Source organism: Salvia miltiorrhiza, chromosome 2 (genome assembly GCF_028751815.1).
Source record: "Salvia miltiorrhiza cultivar Shanhuang (shh) chromosome 2, IMPLAD_Smil_shh, whole genome shotgun sequence".
In the NCBI taxonomy this organism is placed as follows: domain Eukaryota; kingdom Viridiplantae; phylum Streptophyta; class Magnoliopsida; order Lamiales; family Lamiaceae; genus Salvia; species Salvia miltiorrhiza.
The window spans coordinates 8,124,424-8,144,248 of NC_080388.1; the positions used below are offsets into that span (position 1 = coordinate 8,124,424).

The following is a 19,825-nucleotide window of genomic DNA, read 5'->3' on the forward strand; positions in this document are numbered from 1 at the left end:
CCCGAGGAGTTCACCGTTTTGGTGTTAAAGGAAAACTCAAACCGAGATATATAGGACCTTATGATATATTAGAGAAAGTAGGCCATGTTGCCTATAAACTAGCGTTACCTTTGAGCTTCGCGAACGTCCATGACGTTTTCCATGTGTCTCAACTTAGAAAGTACGTGTTTGATCCAAAACACGTCATCCACTAAGAAGAAGTGTCCCTGGAGCCAGATTTGAGCTACGAGGAGAGACCTGATGCTATTCTGGACCGGAAGATCCAGCAATTAAGGAACAAGTCGATTCCTTTGATGAAAATCCAATCGAGACATCACAGCCAAGAAGAAGCAACTAGGGAGCTTGAGGAAAAGATGAAAGAAAAATATCTTAAGCTTTTTCCTGAAAAAGAAAAACTCAAATTTCGGGACGAATTTTTTTTTAAGGGGGTAGGATGTAACACGCCGTACTTTTCCTTACTAATAATAGTGTCAAGATGCAATTGAGAATACGGAGATATCAGGATGCTAGAATTTTTTTTTTTGGTAAGGAACGAATGAGACAGAGATTCTCTTTAAAAGAGATTTGAGTCCTTAGAGCTAATGATGGAATTAGAAGAGAATATGATTGAGAATGAGTTGAGATAGAGATGCTGATTGAATTGAGCTGAGATTTTATTTTAGTTCCAACTTTGGAAAAAGAGTTATCAGATATAGAGTTACCGAATACGGAGCTATCAAAGAGATTTATTGTCCTATTAAGAAAATAGGAAATTTGAAATAGAAGAGTCAAGAAAGAAAGAGTGAGAATCCTGAGCAAAAGAGTTAGTTGAAAGATGTTATGTCTTAAGTGACTTTCATTTATTTTGACATGATGATATGTGATTTTATTTGTTTGAATAAGTGATCTTATGTGATTGACTAATTATTTGACTTTTTTTTTTACGAGTGTCTTTGAGATTGAGTTATTATGATTTTTTTTTTAGAATGATGGAGCTCAAGAATTATTTTTGAGTTTTCAAATTGAATGAGATTTATTTTGACCGAGAAATTGAGGGGTGACGATTTATAAAATTTTTCCAATAATATTATTTTTCTCAAATTATTTTCCTATGATGGTGTATTTATAAATTGAGAGAGTGCACTAATATTAGTGCTATTTATTTTAATCACAAGAGTTTTATACTCTAGCATTTTAATTAATTGATGATTAGTCTTCCATGATTTTTAATACATGGATTATCTACACCACACAATATTTCACTTACATGATTTTTTTTAATTAAATGAACATGTGCCAATTTCCCTAACTTTGCTTGTAGTAGGCGTGTGGCAAGGGGTGAAGAATGAGATTAGGGTGTAATCTTAGGGGGAGACAATGCATTAAATGAGGAATAGTTAATTGTCCCTAATCATCCTTCCTAAGCAAGCCAAATTCATTTCACTCCCTCACACTTCATCACTCTCGGCACTCTCCAATTCCACTCCCTCTCTACCGTTTTTGCTCCAAGAGATCACCAAAGATGGATCACCAAATCTCCTAAGTTCACATCAAGATCAAATCCTCCACCAAATCTTCCGTAAACACCTTCCAATTCTTGAAGATTTCAAGAGAACCGTGGGGTTTGGTTTGAAGAGTGAGAAAGAAAAACTTTCTTCTTTGATTGATCTTGGGTAAGTGATCTTTGATTTGCATAGATCTAGCTTCTATGATGATTTATATGATGTTTGAGAATGATTTACAAGCATGATTCATGAGTTTAAAAAAGTTTGATGATAATTTAAGTGGGATGGGTTTACCCAAAATTTTGGGAAAAATCTTGAAGTTTATGAGTTGATTTGAAGATTTGAATATTTATATGAGTTCTTGAGCATGCTATGATGTTAAGTGATGGTTTAGATTGATGATTAGAAGTGTTGAAATGAGTTTTGTTTTGTTTTGCCGAGTGTTGCCGAGTTTTGTTCTACTCTGGCGAGTCAGTAAGCTCTGCTCTGCCGAGTCAGTGAGCTCTGCTCTGCCGAGTCAGTCAGCTCTGCTCTGCCGAGTCAGTCAGCTCTGCTCTTCCGAGTCAGTCAGCTCTGCTCTTCCGAGTCAGTTAGCTCTGCTCTGCCGAGTCAGTCAGCTCTGCTCTACCGAGTCAGTCAGCTCTGCTCTAGCGAGCTTTTCAGCTCTGCTCTGGCGAGCTTTTCAGCTCTGCTCTGGCGAGTTTTTAGCTCTGCTCTGGCGAGCTTTTCAGCTCTGCTCTGGCAATTTTTTTTTTTTTTTTTGCTCTGCTCTGTCGAACTTTTCTGCTCTGCCACCGAGCCGAGTCTAATGAGTCAAATATTTTTGTATTGATGTTTTTGAGTATTATAAGAGTTTAATATGAGTTTTGCAGAGTTTTTCATTAAAGAAGTATGGAGTTTGAGCATGATATTATAGTTTAATAATGTTTGGTTTGGTCAAGCTTTGACTATGTAATTTTTGATTGAGTTTAGTTTGCATAATAAGGGAGAGTCTATGCAAATGTTTTGAGATATGTGATGCATGAGACCAATTGGGAGTAATTGAGTATCTTTGACCATGTTTGCTAAAAGTGGAGTCGTTGTGCAACTCTTTTGCACCTACTGTTTCGTGAGGATTTTGTTACCCAAACACCATGAAAATTTTATGAGAAGTGTATATGCGAGTATTGAGCATATTGGTAAAATTTTAAGCCTTTTCGGCAACGTTTACTATTTTTTTCAAAAATCGAAACTTCCAATTGCTCAAAACTGCCAATTATGGTAGATTGTAGAAAAACAGTCATATCTCCTAAACTACTTGGAGTTTTTCATCCTACTTTTTTTTTTAAAAGGAAACTAGACTCAAAGAGGTTTCCGAAGATATGAGTTTCGACCCTAGTGGTGTTCTGTACCGAATTTGGTGAAGTCTATAAGTCGAGTCAGTGCAGAACGATGTTCTTTTGTGACATGTGTAAGTGTGATGTTTTATGCCTATTGTGCTTATGCTTGTTTATGTGCTTGATTGCTATGAGTTTAATCTGAGTTAAGTGTTAAGTCGAGAGTAGGACTTATGAATCCTTAGGAGTGGAGTATACCTAGGGATTGAGACTTTTTTTTTGGGTAAATAGAAGATGAGAGATAAGTTATAGTTTGAGACGAGTTTGGATCTTAGTAAATAAGTTTCTAACTGAGGTTTATTTTATCACATGAACCTTCGATGACGATGATGATGATTTATGAAGGCCCAAGCGAGACGAAGAAGTAAGTCGCCTGTTTCCTTTTCGAGCTTGAGCTAAGGACTACAGGTGGGCAATATTTTGAGTATACGTATATCTTATGAGCTTTCGAAATGATTTAATGATGTTATGACTTTATCAAATATTTTGAGATAAATGATGTTTGAGAACTGTTTGACTTGCCAATTTTTGATGTTGAGTTTGTATGTTACCCTCTACTGATGAGATGAGACGAATTTGGTCCTGCTACAAGCGGGATTTTGTGCACAGAGGTGATTGTGAGCCGTCTTCGGGTCGGCCGGTCACGGTACTTGAGAGGGAGGCCTACTTCTCAGTACCTTAATTATGATGATGAGTTGTAGATGCGGTACATGCATGACGTATACTTCGTCTGCAGACACTTATTTATGATGTTGATTAAGAAAACTGCATGCACAGATTCATTTATGCTAACTTATTTCTGTGTCTTGCTGAGATGTGGCAAGCTTCAAACCTATAGCTCTAAGAGCTACTTTCATGATTTTTCGGCATTTGCCCACTGAGTATTTATACACTCACGCCCTGCATATATTTCTCAATGTGCAGGCTAAGCAATGGAGCGAGATTGGAATGGTGCTGGCGGGGATTGTTTTGATGACGAACTTTCTTGTCTACTATCTTTTGATGCTAGAGTCTTAAGAGTGATATACTTTGCTCATCTCTTGAACGATGATAAAACCTTAGTGATATGATACCTTTATTCCTTTATAATCAAGTAATATACTCACGGTTATATGTCCTCATACATATAATCAGTACGCCTTTTGCTGCGATACTCTTGATAAAATGCTTCCTTATGAAAAATGAGCTATACCCGCTTTGTTTTTGTTCTTAAAATTCCTGTTATCGAAGAAGTTATAACGAAGTTGATATTTATACCCTTGAGCCGAATTATGATGCCTTGCCTTAGCATGTTTTGATGCGAGCTTCCGCCCAATGTTCAGTTTAGTTTCTATTGTCCTTTATTCATTCATTTTAGTCGTATCGATACCCGGTCTACGCTATCACTGGCTAGATGTCGGGCTGCGACAGTTCGTGAGTTGGCTATGATGCTGCATGATATGTATTTTTTATATTTGTGAGTGTTTGATGATTTTTGAGAATGAAAAAGTTGATGAGTTTTCGAGTTGCTCTTGACTGCACCGTTCTGTCTTGAGTCTTGCTCTACTCAGCCGAGAATTCTTTTCCCCGCTGGCATGCCAGAGGAGTCGTTTCGTCATATCCCGACTTTTAATCACTGATTAAAGGCTTAATTATTAATAATTAGGGTTCGGCATCCATTAATAATAAAACCAGTTTTATTTATCTGATGTGATTTAATTGTTATATATGTGTTTTGATGTGCTTAATTCTTATTGTTATTTGAATCCGTTTGAGATTTAAAGGATTTTTATAAATATAGTGCACAAGTTTAATTAGTGGGTTGAGCATATTTATATGAGCCACATGGATTTTTTTTAAAGTGGGCATGAAGTCATGAAATTCCCTTTAAATGGGATATTAATTTTTATCAAATGTTTTACTTCAAAGATTTTATTTGTGATCTTTTAATTTTAATGAAGTGATGAGTTTATTTAAAATTGATTTCATATCTTAACCACTTGTTTTCTTAATTTGTTCATTCCACATCCACCCACTTGATTCATTTTATTTAATTATTTCAATACCATAATTATCCACTTGCCCCTACTTTATTAATAAAATTTCAATTATTCTCTTATCCTTATCAACAAGTCTTAGCTTTCTCAATAAGCTAATCCCTACTTTCTCTCCCTAACAAGTCTTAGCTTTCTCAATAAGTTAATCCCTACTTTCTCTCCCTAACATCACTTTCCCTATCCCCATTCACGGTTGTTCCAAAAACAGAGGAAAGAGATTCCAAGTCCAGTTCCAAAATTTCAAATCAAGAAGGTAGGTAATTAAATGTCTTACCTTCCATTAATCTTCCAGTTCCAATTCCAAAAATTCATTCTTACTTTTGATCAACAAATTGCAGAATCAAACTATTGCCAACACCACTCCTCACATCAAGGTTACTCTAATTTCCCCTACTTCTATCTACTAATTCGAAACCAAGCATCACAGATCAGCAGCAAATACACACGCTCACACACACTTTCTTTTACTATATTTTCTTTTTACATGCTTACAAGGTTTGATTTTTGCTGAGGAAATAGAAAAAAATGAGAAAGAACAGTTTTAAAACAAAAACCCTAACTTGTTCTATATTTTGATTCTGGACTGAAAAATTTGGGGGTTCTTGTGTCTTTGTCTTCTGTGTATGTCCGGGAATGGAGAGATGGGGGTGAGAGCAGCCGGAGGCGGCGCGGCGGCAGCCGCCGCCTTTTTCCTCTTGCTGTTGAAACGAGAGAGAAGGGAAAGGGGGAGAGATTAGATTATAAAAAAAGGGGGGAAGAAGAAAAAGAGCAGAAATGAAGGGAGAAGAAGTTAGGGCTTACCTGCGAGTCCGGCGACGAAAGACGACGGAGGAGGCGGCCAGGCGGCGGCCGTGCGCTCCCTATTGCGGAGAGGGCAGATGCCCTGTTCCAGATGAGGGGATGGAGAGGAGGCTACCCGCGCACTTTTCCGAGCAGGAGCCGAAGGAGGAAGACCAGGCGGCGCAGTGCTTGGCCACGACGGAGGCGGCAGCGACACGCGAAGGCGGCGTCGTGCGGCTAACTTCCGGCGAGGCAGAGTGATAGAGAGAAGGGGAGACCGAGGGGGTGAGAGAGAGAGAGGGAACGAGGGCGACGGGAAGCGGCGCGCCGGAGGCGGCGCCGCCCTCAACCAACACAGAGAGCGAGAGAGGCGTGAGAGAGAGAGAGAGCCGAGAGGGAGAGTGAGAGTGGCGTGAGGTGTGTGTGTGTTTTGTGTGCTGCTGTGTGTGTGTGTATGAATGTATTAGAGTTACGTTAGGCTTTTGGGGCTCAAGCCCATCTTCTTTCCTTTGGGCCGAGTTTTTTTTTTTTTTGATGGGCCCATTTTGCTGTAAATTATGTTGGGTATTTATTTAATTGATTGGGCTCATTTTAATTAATTTTGGGCTGTTATTGATTAATGAAGCCTACGAATTTTGGCCTAATTTCTTTTAAAATAGCTTGATTTTTTTTTTCACTAAATTATTTTAGTGAATTTAAATCTCTTGATTTAAATTTTGATATTGAAAGTTGGGACTATTTATTTTAAATGAAGTCCGTTTTTTTTATATTTAAATTTATTGATGGACTTTAAAAGAAATATTTTGGGATTAAGCCCTCATTTATTATAATACCTCAAGGCTTTATGAGTATGGATTTTTTTTAAAAAATTAAAATGGTTTATTTAAGTTATTTGTAAACGAATAATGGTGCACGATTTTTATCTCTTATGTGAGCGTGTGATTTTAAATGATATTAAGTTTAAGGATATTAATTTCTTTTATCTTGTTTGTTATGTGATTTATGTGAGGTCATGATTAGTCAAGTTATGTTGGTCTTTAATTGTCTACAATGGAATGAATTATGGATGCTAGAACCCTAAAACTTTAAAAGATACCCTAGGCACGTAGAATTAGACTTTGTCTTATGACAATTTCTTCACGAACTTATCGATTCTTCATCAATGAAGGTCCGGGCGACAGAAAGTGAAGACGAAGAAGTAGCGACTCCACGCCAGCTTTAAGAACGTTTAAGGTGGGCATTACTTTTATTACGTATATAGAGATCCCCTGCGTGATCTAGGCCTCATATGCGAATATATATATGCATGAAATGTTTTGACTGTTTATTCAGTTCTTATGAAATGCTTATATGTTCAATGCCCTTTATGATAATGAAAATGTTTATGGAAATGAAATGTTACGAAATGATTGACTGCCAAAAATGTTTATGTTTTTATATGTATCCTATCTGTGTTGGTTCGCCAACTTTAAAGGAAATCCAATTGGGATCCTATGCTAGACAAAGGTCGCTAGCTAGGGTTAACGTGTACACTTATGCAGACCGCGAGTCGCTTGCGACCGGTCTTGGCGTCCGTGGTAAGGAGGCCTCCTTCCCGGCGCGTGACAGAAAGGACAGATATGGATCATATAGACTGAAAATGGGATGCATCCACCTTTATGAAAATGAAAGAAATGTTTTAGTAAGCACATGCCTTTCACGAAAATTCATGTGTGTTACTGTGTTGGCAGTTCAATTTATATATGTATGCATGTTTGTTTTTCGGCTTATGCCACTGAGTATTTTTATACTCAGCCCTGCATGTATTTCTAAATGTGCAGGTTGAGCAGGCGATGGAATGGTTTGGTGTTGAGCGGGAATTCTTTTGATGGATATGTAATGAAACCTTGAGTATGCATCTCCATATGCATAACTCACACGTTTTTCCGCTGCAAACACTCTGAATTTGTTATCGTATTGTGAAACTTATTACTCCTTCTTTTTGTTTAACTTTCACTTGGGTCTAGTCGTTATGGCATAATCGTTTGTAAATTACCCAAGCAGTTGTTTATATATATTACTAGTTTGTTAATTAAATATTATCTCCTTGGAATTCGTGTCTAATTCCCTCAATTTCCGCTTCTTATATTACCCCAAGTCATAAACCCACCCATTTAAACTGTCCTTGGGATAAGTGGGCTGTGACAGAATGGTATCAGAGCAGTTCGTTTGCTCTGGCCCTAGAAACCTTATTCTAAAAAGCCAAGTCTAGTTTGATTCACTAGACATACGTGGGATCACGCACCGCTCAACATTCCATTGCATCGTGCTCAATCAAGAAAAAAAAGGTAACTGCAGTTTCAACGTTTTAAAGATGTTATTGTTCTAAACTGTTTCATGAATATGTTTATGTAAAGAGCATGCTATGATGAAATGTTGAATGTTTTGCCTTTCATGGCATATCCTTGCAGTTATGATGGTATGATAGAAAGAATGATAGAGAATTGACACATGCTTTCCCCAGAAAACATAGATTGCTATAAGTTGCATGATCACGATTCTAAAAGAACATAGACTACTAGATTGGTAGGATATCTCTACAATCTAGATTTTTTTTATATAGTGATGATTTAGAATAATGAAAGAGGAATGAAAAGATATGTATGCAGTAAAGGAAAAGCACATAATGACGATACGAGATGAATTCAAGGCAAACGCTGCATCAAGGGTTTGAGCATAGTCTCTACGTTCAAATGTTCACACGCGACGGAACATTGAATCGACTTTTGCTACACGATAGATTTAAGAATAGTATGTTTTGTCTGTATATGTGTGTATGTATATCTTAAGTGGGGTTTGGGGTTTGAGATCAATAAGATAGAACACCTTAAGATAAGTTGTCATAATAAAACTTATGTTTTATTATGCATAGTGTGTTTAAACCTTTTTATAAATATACCTCTAAGTTTTATGTCTTCTTACGTATAAGATTACTTACCTTTACCCCCATCTGTTACAGATGGTTACGTCCGGGTTTGCTCCAGTGGATAGGGCTCCTCGTCTGACACCTGCAGGGACCATACGAGTTTATCGAGATTACAGGATAGCTGCCGATGATGACATAGGAGTTGCCATAGCCCAGTACACCCGTCTTTGGACTGCCGCCCATGCTGTTGGGATTTCTGGTCTAGAGGGCATCCGACGCCTAGTTCTTCGTCTACCTTCTGACTTGTCAGGATATGCTAGAGAGGTATCTGGAGACTTTATTTACCGGGAGTTTGGGGCGTTTGAGTCGGAGGGTGATTTACTTGGGTTTGCGGGCCATTTAGGGCATATTTACTGTGTTTTTAGGGCAGCACCTAGGGGTCCCTACCTTCCTCCTAGGACTTTCACCCGTCGAAGTGAGGCGCTAGACTCGTTATATCAGGAGATTCCACGAGCACGTACCCGCGCACAGGTATTCATACTATTGCATGCTGCTAGGGGTGGAGGCAGAGCTGACTTAGAGCTCACGGGTGATGAGAGCAGGGGGAGCACCAGCACTGTTGATACTGTCGGACAGCTTCAGCGTGTGATGGACGAGGCAGAGCGATATTTGGAGGGCGGTCACCAGCCTGTTCCAGAGTATGCTACTGATGATAGGCATTCGAGCACCTAGTGTGCCTAGTATAGCGCTTTTGTATAGTTGGCTAGTATGTTAGACGGAAACGGTTATCCCTTATGGATCGTTCCGTATTAGACATTCGTTTTGAGGTACGAGAGCAGGGTTCCTTTTTGTACCGCTCCGTAACCCACCATGGCATCAATAGCGATGCTAGATAGATAGGACGTAGCATTGTGCATAGTTATTTTGGGCCTGTTGGCTTGTACATAAGTCCTCGATGAGGCATCTTCTCTGCTAGTATATATATGATAGTATGACTTATAGATTATTATCGTTACCGTTGTACTACACATTAGAAATTATTGATGATCGTCTTTGTCTTTGAAGCACAGAATGCCTCCCAGAAGAGCCCCAAGAAACAATGTGGGAGCCGCAAACGAACCCCCACGAAGGGTTGAGGAACTTTTTCTTAAACAGAGCCCGCCAACATTCAACGGGACCGGCAACCCGACTGATGCTGAAATCTGGATTAGAGCAATGGAAAGGATTTTTGACTTTCTTCACTGTACTGACCAAGAGAGACTCTCTTGTGTTGCATTCCAACTAACTGGGTCGGCAGATTTTTGGTGGGAAACCAAGAAGAGGGCAATGACCCCCGAACAATTGGAAAACCTGACTTGGGAAGACTGCAAGACGGAAATCTACGATAAATACATCCCCAAGAGTTACAAAAAGAAGAAGGAGACAGAGTTTTTCAATCTGAAGCAAAACAAGATGTCCGTGACGGAATACGATCGCGCTTTCTGCGACATGTCTCGCTATGCCCCTCATCTGATCGACACTGATGAAAAGATGGCCGAGAAGTTTCGTTCAGGCCTTAGGCATGAGATCAAGATGGCGCTTGCTAGTCATGGTAATCTCACCCACTCTGAGGCACTTAGCAGAGCCCTGGATGTTGAAGCAGCCATGCCTGAAGACCGCCCAAACCAGACTCAAGCTCCGGGAAACCACGATCGTGGGAAGAGAAAATGGGAAGGCAACAACAACAATAACAGGGGTTACTACAACAACCAAGATAACAAAAGGCCATGGCAAGGGAACATGATGCCACAAGGGCAATGGCAAGGACGACCAGTCAATCCAGGACCAGCTGGAAACAATCAGGGCCAGCTCAGGGCACCTTTGTGTCCCAACTGCTCCAAGTCACATCACGGCATATGCTTGGCTGGCAGCAATACCTGCTTTAAATGTGGCCAGAAGGGCCATTTTGCCAGAGACTGCCAAGGAAAACCTCAAGAAGGAATGAGAAGGCCGAATCAGCCGAGCCAAGCACAACCACTCAGGGCTATTCAAGGCCAACAACTACTCTACCCACCACCACAACAGCAGTATCGACCTGCGGTACGTCCACCGCAAATTTCACAGGCAAGAGCCTATGCCCTGCACAAGAATAAGCAAGGAAACAACCAAGGGAATTTGGCAGGTATGGGCACATTACTCGACACACCTGTTATACTTCTGTTCGACACGGGCGCCTCGCATTCTTTTATTGCAAGTGCATGTGTAAAAACCTTAAAGCTCCAACCTGAAAAGACTAATCGGGACTTGACAATTTCTTCACCAATAGGAGGGACGACAGTAGTAACACATGCTTGCTCGAACCTAGAACTGACCATAGGATCGTTTAAGGTTATAGCAAACAACTTGCACGTCATATCGATGGAAGACGTCGATATAATCCTGGGGATGGACTGGCTAGCGGAAAACTATGCCACGATATTGTGCCAAGAGCGGAGAATCACTTTCAACTTTCCAGGAAGGGATGCTTTGAGTTTCCATGGGATACGCATGAAGAACAGAGTGCCAATAATTTCAGCTTTACAGGCAAGGAAGATGATGAACAAGAAAGACTGCCAAGCCTTCCTCGTATACCTGAACGGGGGAGTTGAGACCGAAAAGACAATGGAAGATGTAGAGATCGTGCGAGATTTTCAAGATGTTTTCCCAGAAAATTTGCCAGGATTACCACCTGACAGACAAGTAGAATTCACCATCGATCTAGAGCCAGGAGCGGCACCGGTATCAAAAGCACCGTACAGAATGGCCCCGAAGGAATTAGAAGAGTTGAAAATCCAGTTACAAGAGTTGCTGGACCTAGGCTTCATCAGGCCTAGTGTGTCCCCATGGGGAGCGCCGGTGCTGTTTGTCAAGAAGAAAGATGGCACCTTGAGATTGTGCATCGATTATCGAGAGCTGAACAAGCTAACGCTTAAGAACAAGTATCCATTGCCCAGAATTGATGATTTATTCGACCAACTCAAGGGCGCGAGTGTTTTCTCCAAAATCGATTTGAAGTCTGGGTATCATCAGTTAAAGGTTAGACATGAAGATATACCCAAAACGGCTTTCCGAACAAGATATGGTCACTACGAGTTCGTAGTTGTGCCGTTCGGACTAACAAACGCGCCAGCTGTGTTCATGGACCTCATGAACAGAGTATTTCATCCTTATTTGGATAAGTTCGTCTTGGTGTTTATTGATGATATTCTCATTTACTCCAAGAATGAAGAAGAACATAGGGAACATCTGAGAACTGCGTTGCAAACGCTAAGGGATGAACGCCTTTATGCCAAATTCAGCAAATGTGAGTTTTGGCTCAAAGAAGTTACATTTCTAGGACATATTGTGTCGTCAGAAGGTATTAAGGTGGACCCCGCCAAAGTGGAAGCAGTACAAGGGTGGAGGTCGCCAACTACCCCAAACGAGATCAGAAGTTTCTTGGGATTGGCCGGCTACTATCGAAGATTCATTGAGGGATTTTCCAAGATAGCAAGGCCAATGACGCAATTGCTCCGAAAGGGAATTAAATACACATGGACTAACCAGTGTGAAGAAAGTTTTCAGCTGCTCAAGGAAAAGCTAACTACGGCGCCAGTGCTAGCGATTCCGGAACCAGACAAGGAGTATGTGGTCTACACAGATGCATCAAAGAATGGATTAGGATGCGTTTTGATGCAGGAAGGCAAGGTGATTGCATATGCATCGCGGCAACTTAGGCCACACGAATTGAATTATCCGACCCATGATCTGGAGCTAGCGGCGGTAGTGCACGCACTAAAAATCTGGAGACATCATCTATATGGTGTCAGGTGTGAGATTTACACCGATCACAAAAGTCTAAAATACTTTTTCGAGCAAAAGGATCTCAACATGAGACAGCGAAGGTGGCTCGAATTAGTAAAAGACTATGACTGTGGTATAAATTATCACCCAGGGAAGGCCAATGTAGTAGCCGACGCATTGAGCCGCAAGGTCCCATCGAAACTGGGATACATCCTTACAAGGGAAGAATAGCTCATACGAGATTTTGATAGGATGAGATTAGAGATGATAGAACCACCTGCTACAATAGCGGGGGTGGTCGCGATTATACCAAATTTGCAGAAAATGGTGGTAGAAGCTCAAAGGAAGGATGATAAATTGGAGAAATTACGAGCTAAGATAAGAGAAGGAAATCTTAAGAACTACCACGAAGGAGCCGATAATGCTATTTTCTTTGAGAAGAGAATATGCATCCCTCATGACGATGAACTCAAGAACAAGATCATGAGCGAAGCCCATGACACTCCTTATGCCGCCCACCCAGGAAGCACTAAAATGTATCAAGATCTAAAAGAAAATTTTTGGTGGGAAGGAATGAAACGAGACGTGGCTTTATTCGTCGAAAAGTGCCTAATTTGTCAGCAGGTAAAGGCTTTACACCAATGACCTTACGGTGAGCTACAACCTTTGGAGATTCCAGAATGGAAGTGGGACGATATTGCAATGGACTTTGTTACAGGATTGCCAAAAACAAGACGAGGTAACACGGCAATATGGGTCATTGTTGACAGACTCACGAAGAGTGCACACTTTCTGCCTATCCCTATCACGTATGGATCAGATAAGTTAGCCCAACTCTACATCAGGGAGATCGTGCGTTTACATGGGGTGCCGAAGACAATCACGTCCGACAGAGACTCTAAGTTTACCTCCAGATTCTGGATAAGCTTGCAAAAGGAATTGGGGACAAGGTTGAATTTCAGCACAGCTTTCCACCCGCAGACCGACGGTCAGTCCGAAAGGACAATTCAAACACTAGAAGATATGTTAAGGACTGTCGTGCTAGATAGAGGAGAAGATTGGGAGCGTGTGTTGCCACTAATCGAATTTGCTTACAACAACAGCTATCAAGCAACTATCGCCATGGCACCTTATGAGGCGTTATACGGGAAGAAATGTAGATCGCCGCTTTACTGGGATGAAGTGGGCGAAAGAAGAATCTTGGGGCCAGATACAATTAGCGAGATGATCGAGATCGTCCGCCAGATTCGACAGCGTATTAAAGAGGCCCAGGATAGACAAAAGTCTTATGCCGACAAACGTCGAACCGACTTGCAGTTTGAGTGTGGGGATAAAGTCTTTCTGAAGGTTTCTCCCACTAAAGGGATTACAAGATTTGGCGTGAAGGGTAAGCTTAGACCCCGTTTTATAGGACCCTATGAGATCCTAGAAAGGGTGGGCCCGGTAGCTTATAGGCTGGCATTGCCGCCAAGCCTTGGGAATGTGCATAATGTGTTTCATGTGTCGCAGTTGAGGAAATATGTTTATGATCCAAAACACGTGATCCAAAGGGACGACGTTATCCTTAGCCCAGATATGAGCTATGAAGAGAGACCCGAATCTATTCTAGATCGGAAAGTTCAAGTACTAAGGAATAAGTCGATACCCTTAGTAAAAGTCCTTTGGAAGCACCATGATCAAGAAGAGGCGACATAGGAACTCGAGTCTAGCATGAAGGAGAAATACCCAGAATTACTCTCTGAGGTACAAATTTCGGGACGAAATTTCTTTTAAGGGGGATAGTATGTCATATCCCGGCTTTTAATCACTGATTAAAGGCTTAATTATTAATAATTAGGGTTCGGCATCCATTAATAATAAAACCAGTTTTATTTATCTAATGTGATTTAATTGTTATATATGTGTTTTGATGTGCTTAATTCTTATTGTTATTTGAATCCGTTTGAGATTTAAAGGATTTTTATAAATATAGTGCACAAGTTTAATTAGTGGGTTGAGCATATTTATATGAGCCACATGGATTTTTTTTGAAAGTGGGCATGAAGTCATGAAATTCCCTTTAAATGGGATATTAATTTTTATCAAATGTTTTACTTCAAAGATTTTATTTGTGATCTTTTAATTTTAATGAAGTCATGAGTTTATTTAAAATTGATTTCATATCTTAACCACTTGTTTTCTTAATTTGTTCATTCCACATCCACCCACTTGATTTATTTTATTTAATTATTTCAATACCATAATTATCCACTTGCCCCTACTTTATTAATAAAATTCCAATTATTCTCTTATCCTTATCAACAAGTCTTAGCTTTCTCAATAAGTTAATCCCTACTTTCTCTCCCTAACAAGTCTTAGCTTTCTCAATAAGCTAATCCCTACTTTCTCTCCCTAACATCACTTTCCCTATCCCCATTCACGGTTGTTCCAAAAACAGAGGAAAGAGATTCCAAGTCCAGTTCCAAAATTTCAAATCAAGAAGGTAGGTAATTAAATGTCTTACCCTCCATTAATCTTCCAGTTCCAATTCCAAAAATTCATTCTTACTTTTGATCAACAAATTGCAGAATCAAACTATTGCCAACACCACTCCTCACATCAAGGTTACTCTAATTTCCCCTACTTCTATCTACTAATTCGAAACCAAGCATCACAGATCAGCAGCAAATACACACGCTCACACACACTTTCTTTTACTATATTTTCTTTTTACATGCTTACAAGGTTTGATTTTTGCTGAGGAAATAGAAAAAAATGAGAAAGAACAGTTTTAAAACAAAAACCCTAACTTGTTCTATATTTTGATTCTGGACTGAAAAATTTGGGGGTTCTTGTGTCTTTGTCTTCTGTGTATGTCCGGGAATGGAGAGATGGGGGTGAGAGCAGCCGGAGGCGGCGCGGCGGCAGCCGCCGCCTTTTTCCTCTTGCTGTTGAAACGAGAGAGAAGGGAAAGGGGGAGAGATTAGATTATAAAAAAAAGGGAAAAAAGAAAAAGAGCAGAAATGAAGGGAGAAGAAGCTAGGGCTTACCTGCGAGTCCGGCGACGAAAGACGACGGAGGAGGCGGCCAGGCGGCGGCCGTGCGCTCCCTATGGCGGAGAGGGCAGATGCCCTGTTCCAGATGAGGGGATGGAGAGGAGGCTACCCGCGCACTTTTCCGAGCAGGAGCCGAAGGAGGAAGACCAGGCGGCGCAGTGCTTGGCCACGACGGAGGTGGCAGCGACACGCGAAGGCGGCGGCGTGCGGCTAACTTCCGGCGAGGCAGAGTGATAGAGAGAAGGGGAGACCGAGGGGGTGAGAGAGAGAGGGAACGAGGGCGACGGGAAGCGGCGCGCCGGAGGCGGCGCCGCCCTCAACCAACACAGAGAGCGAGAGAGGCGTGAGAGAGAGAGAGAGCCGAGAGGGAGAGTGAGAGTGGCGTGAGGTGTGTGTGTGTTTTGTGTGCTGCTGTGTGTGTGTGTATGAATGTATTAGAGTTAGGTTAGGCTTTTGGGGCTCAAGCCCATCTTCTTTCCTTTGGGCCGAGTTTTTTTTTTTTTTTTTTTTTTTTATTGATGGGCCCATTTTGCTGTAAATTATGTTGGGTATTTATTTAATTGATTGGGCTCATTTTAATTAATTTTGGGCTGTTATTGATTAATGAAGCCTACGAATTTTGGCCTAATTTCTTTTAAAATAGCTTGATTTTTTTTTTCACTAAATTATTTTAGTGAATTTAAATCTCTTGATTTAAATTTTGATATTGAAAGTTGGGACTATTTATTTTAAATGAAGTCCGTTTTTTTATATTTAAATTTATTGATGGACTTTAAAAGAAATATTTTGGGATTAAGCCCTCATTTATTATAATACCTCAAGGCTTTATGAGTATGGATTTTTTTAAAAAAATTAAAATGGTTTATTTAAGTTATTTGTAAACGAATAATGGTGCACGATTTTTATCTCTTATGTGAGCGTGTGATTTTAAATGATATTAAGTTTAAGGATATTAATTTCTTTTATCTTGTTTGTTATGTGATTTATGTGAGGTCATGATTAGTCAAGTTATGTTGGTCTTTAATTGTCTACAATGGAATGAATTATGGATGCTAGAACCCTAAAACTTTAAAAGATACCCTAGGCACGTAGAATTAGACTTTGTCTTATGACAATTTCTTCACGAACTTATCAATTCTTCATCAATGAAGGTCCGGGCGACAGAAAGTGAAGACGAAGAAGTAGCGACTCCACGCCAGCTTTAAGAACGTTTAAGGTGGGCATTACTTTTATTACGTATATAGAGATCCCTTGCGTGACGTAGGCCTCATATGCGAATATATATATGCATGAAATGTTTTGACTGTTTATTCAGTTCTTATGAAATGCTTATATGTTCAATGCCCTTTATGATAATGAAAATGTTTATGGAAATGAAATGTTACGAAATGATTGACTGCCAAAAATGTTTATGTTTTTATATGTATCCTATCTGTGTTGGTTCGCCAACTTTAAAGGAAATCCAATTGGGATCCTATGCTAGACAAAGGTCGCTAGCTAGGGTTAACGTGTACACTTATGGAGACCGCGAGTCGCTTGCGATCGGTCTTGGCGTCCGTGGTAAGGAGGCCTCCTTCCCGGCGCGTGACAGAAAGGACAGATATGGATCATATAGACTGAAAATGGGATGCATCCACCTTTATGAAAATGAAAGAAATGTTTTAGTAAGCACATGCCTTTCACGAAAATTCATGTGTGTTACTGTGTTGGCAGTTCAATTTATATATGTATGCATGTTTGTTTTTCGGCTTATGCCACTGAGTATTTTTATACTCAGCCCTGCATGTATTTCTAAATGTGCAGGTTGAGCAGGCGATGGAATGGTTTGGTGTTGAGCGGGAATTCTTTTGATGGATATGTAATGAAACCTTGAGTATGCATCTCCATATGCATAACTCACACGTTTTTCCGCTGCAAACACTCTGAATTTGTTATCGTATTGTGAAACTTATTACTCCTTCTTTTTGTTTAACTTTCACTTGGGTCTAGTCGTTATGGCATAATCGTTTGTAAATTACCCAAGCAGTTGTTTATATATATTACTAGTTTGTTAATTAAATATTATCTCCTTGGAATTCGTGTCTAATTCCCTCAATTTCCGCTTCTTATATTACCCCAAGTCATAAACCCATTTAAACCGTCCTTGGGATAAGTGGGCTGTGACACGTTTCCCCGCTGGTATGCCAGAGAAGTCGTTTCCCCGCTGGCATGCCTGAGAAATCGTTTCCCCGCTGGCATGCCAGAGAAATCGTTTCCCTGCTGGCATGCCAGAGAAATTGTTTCCTCGCTGGCATGCCAGAGTGTTCATTTCCCCGCTGCTCTGCCAGCGAGTTCATTCCTCTGATGTTTGATTTCTCTGATGTTTGATTCCTCTGGCGACAGAGAGTTCGCCATTCCTCTGACATTTCTCTGCTGCTATGCCAGAGAGTTCATGATTCCTCTGCCCTGGCGAGTATTTCTCCGCTGTCATGCCGAGCTGCTCTGCTGAGTTTTTCCACTCCAACCACCGAGCATTTCTCTGCTCTGGTCTTCGAGTCAAACCTGTGTTTGCTTGCTTGTGATATGTTTATGAGTGAGTTGTATGCTTAAGTGCTTATGCATGCCTATGTGCTTGATTGCTTTTAATCTAGCCTTTTGAGTGTTAAGTTGAGAATAAAATTAGAGTTTTGTCATAGAGTTGAGTGATTAGATGGAGATAAGCTTAAGAATAATTTTGATGAGTGTTATAATAAGTTTAAGGTTAAGCTTTTTGTGAGGAAGTTTCTAACTAGTTCCTCACTTATCGCATGCACTACTCCGATGTTACAACTACAGAGACCAGTCGAGGACGTAAGTGAAGATCGTTCTGAGTACCACCTGCTTTTCGCCGAGCTCTACAGGTGGGCAGTATGTTGAGAATATGTTGAGTATGCAAGTATTACGAGCTTTCTGAAATGACTTTATGATGTTATGAGTTTATCAAATGTTGAGTTAAATGATGTTTATGAACTGTTTGACTTGCCAATATTTCTGATGATGAACTTGTGTGTTACCCTCTACTGATGAGACGAATTCAGATCCTGCCACAAGCGGGGTTGTGTACACAGAGGTGACTGTGAGCCGTCTTCGGGTCGGCCGGTCACGGTGCTTGAGAAGGAGGCCTACTTCTCAGTACCTTGGTTATGATGAGTTGTAGATGCGGTACATACATGTTGATTACTTGTCTGCAGACACTTATTTACGATGTTGATTATGAAAACTGCATGCACAGATTCATTCACGCTAACTTTATTTATGTGTATTGCTGATGTTATGGCAAGCTTCAAACATATAGCTCTAAGAGCGTTTTTCTTGTCTTTCGGCGTCTGCCCACTGAGTATTATGTACTCACGCCCTGCATATATTTCTAAATGTGCAGGATAAGCATGGTCGGAGGATGGCGTGGTGTTGGCGGGGAGTGTTGTTTCGGATGATCACTCTTTTGACACACTTTTCCCTTTTGGGCGGCACTATATTTTGAGTTGTTCTAGACTTAATTAAGGAATACACTCTCAGCTATATGTCTCCATACATATAGTTTGATCACCTTTTGTTGTGTAACTCTGTATATACTTTGAAATCCTTGTATATATTAATTTACGACCGTTTATATGTGTTGACACAAACTCCGATGCTCTGGTTTATATAGTGATGCTAATGTTTACGATCTAGAAAGAATGTTGTGATGCCAAAGATAGTATGAATGTTTATTTTGCTTCCGCTTAATGTCGAGATCAGTTTTCCAGCCTTTGTTTCCTTCGTTTATATTAGTCGTATCGATACCCGGTCTACGCTATCTTTTGGCTAGACGGTGGGCTACAACAGTATCAGCTATTGAAGAGGATGAAATGATAGACGATAAGGATGATGAAGAGGAACCGATGTAGGCTAGAGCTAAAGATGATCTTGAGAGTGTGGCAGCACACCCTTGTGGTTGTTTAGTTTTTAGTTACATGTGATGTATATAACTTACTTAGGAGATACTAGTACTTGAGCTTTGACATTCTGATAGATAAGCATGTGAATATAGTACCCTACTGATGCTAGATAGATAGATGTTCCTAGTGTGCTAAAGTAGGAACTAGATGAGTTAGCTGGTAGCAATTACAGTACGAGGTCCAAACTGAGACATAGTACTATTAATAGGTTGGCTTAGAAAGGACATCACAATAGATACTATGGTTTTTGTAGGGTTTATATGACCTTTTTTTATGTAAGTCCTCTGAAATGAGGCATTCTTCTGATGGATATATTTGGTGGACCAGAGTGGTCTTTTTGTTAGCAATTTACGAGTGCTTATCGCTTTATAGATGGATGTTAAGGTGACCGTGAGGGTTTCCTTAAAGTTTGAGTTATTGAGTTGAACTTGAGTTTCGATGTCGCTTAGAGT

General features: G+C 40.3%; 2 protein-coding genes across 3 annotated transcripts in view; one reads left to right on the forward strand and one right to left on the reverse strand.

The window, feature by feature from the left end:
• Positions 1–19,825, reverse strand: part of LOC131012914 (zinc transporter ZTP29-like) — a 92,465-nt gene that overhangs the window by 35,845 nt on the left and 36,795 nt on the right. The gene's annotated exons all lie outside the window — the stretch shown is intronic.
• LOC131012912 (uncharacterized) lies at positions 6,813–9,484 on the forward strand. Of its 2 annotated transcripts, none has more exons than XM_057940885.1 (2): positions 6,813–6,909; positions 8,675–9,484. In XM_057940885.1, the coding sequence occupies exon 2, from the start codon at positions 8,675–8,677 to the stop codon at positions 9,311–9,313; it is 639 nt and encodes a 212-aa protein (XP_057796868.1). In that variant the 5' UTR covers positions 6,813–6,909; the 3' UTR covers positions 9,314–9,484. The 2 variants fall into 2 exon arrangements, 1 of the variants encoding a protein (XP_057796868.1); XR_009097518.1 differs by lacking the exon at positions 8,675–9,484 and adding an exon at positions 7,497–7,669 and having other exon boundaries at positions 6,839–6,909.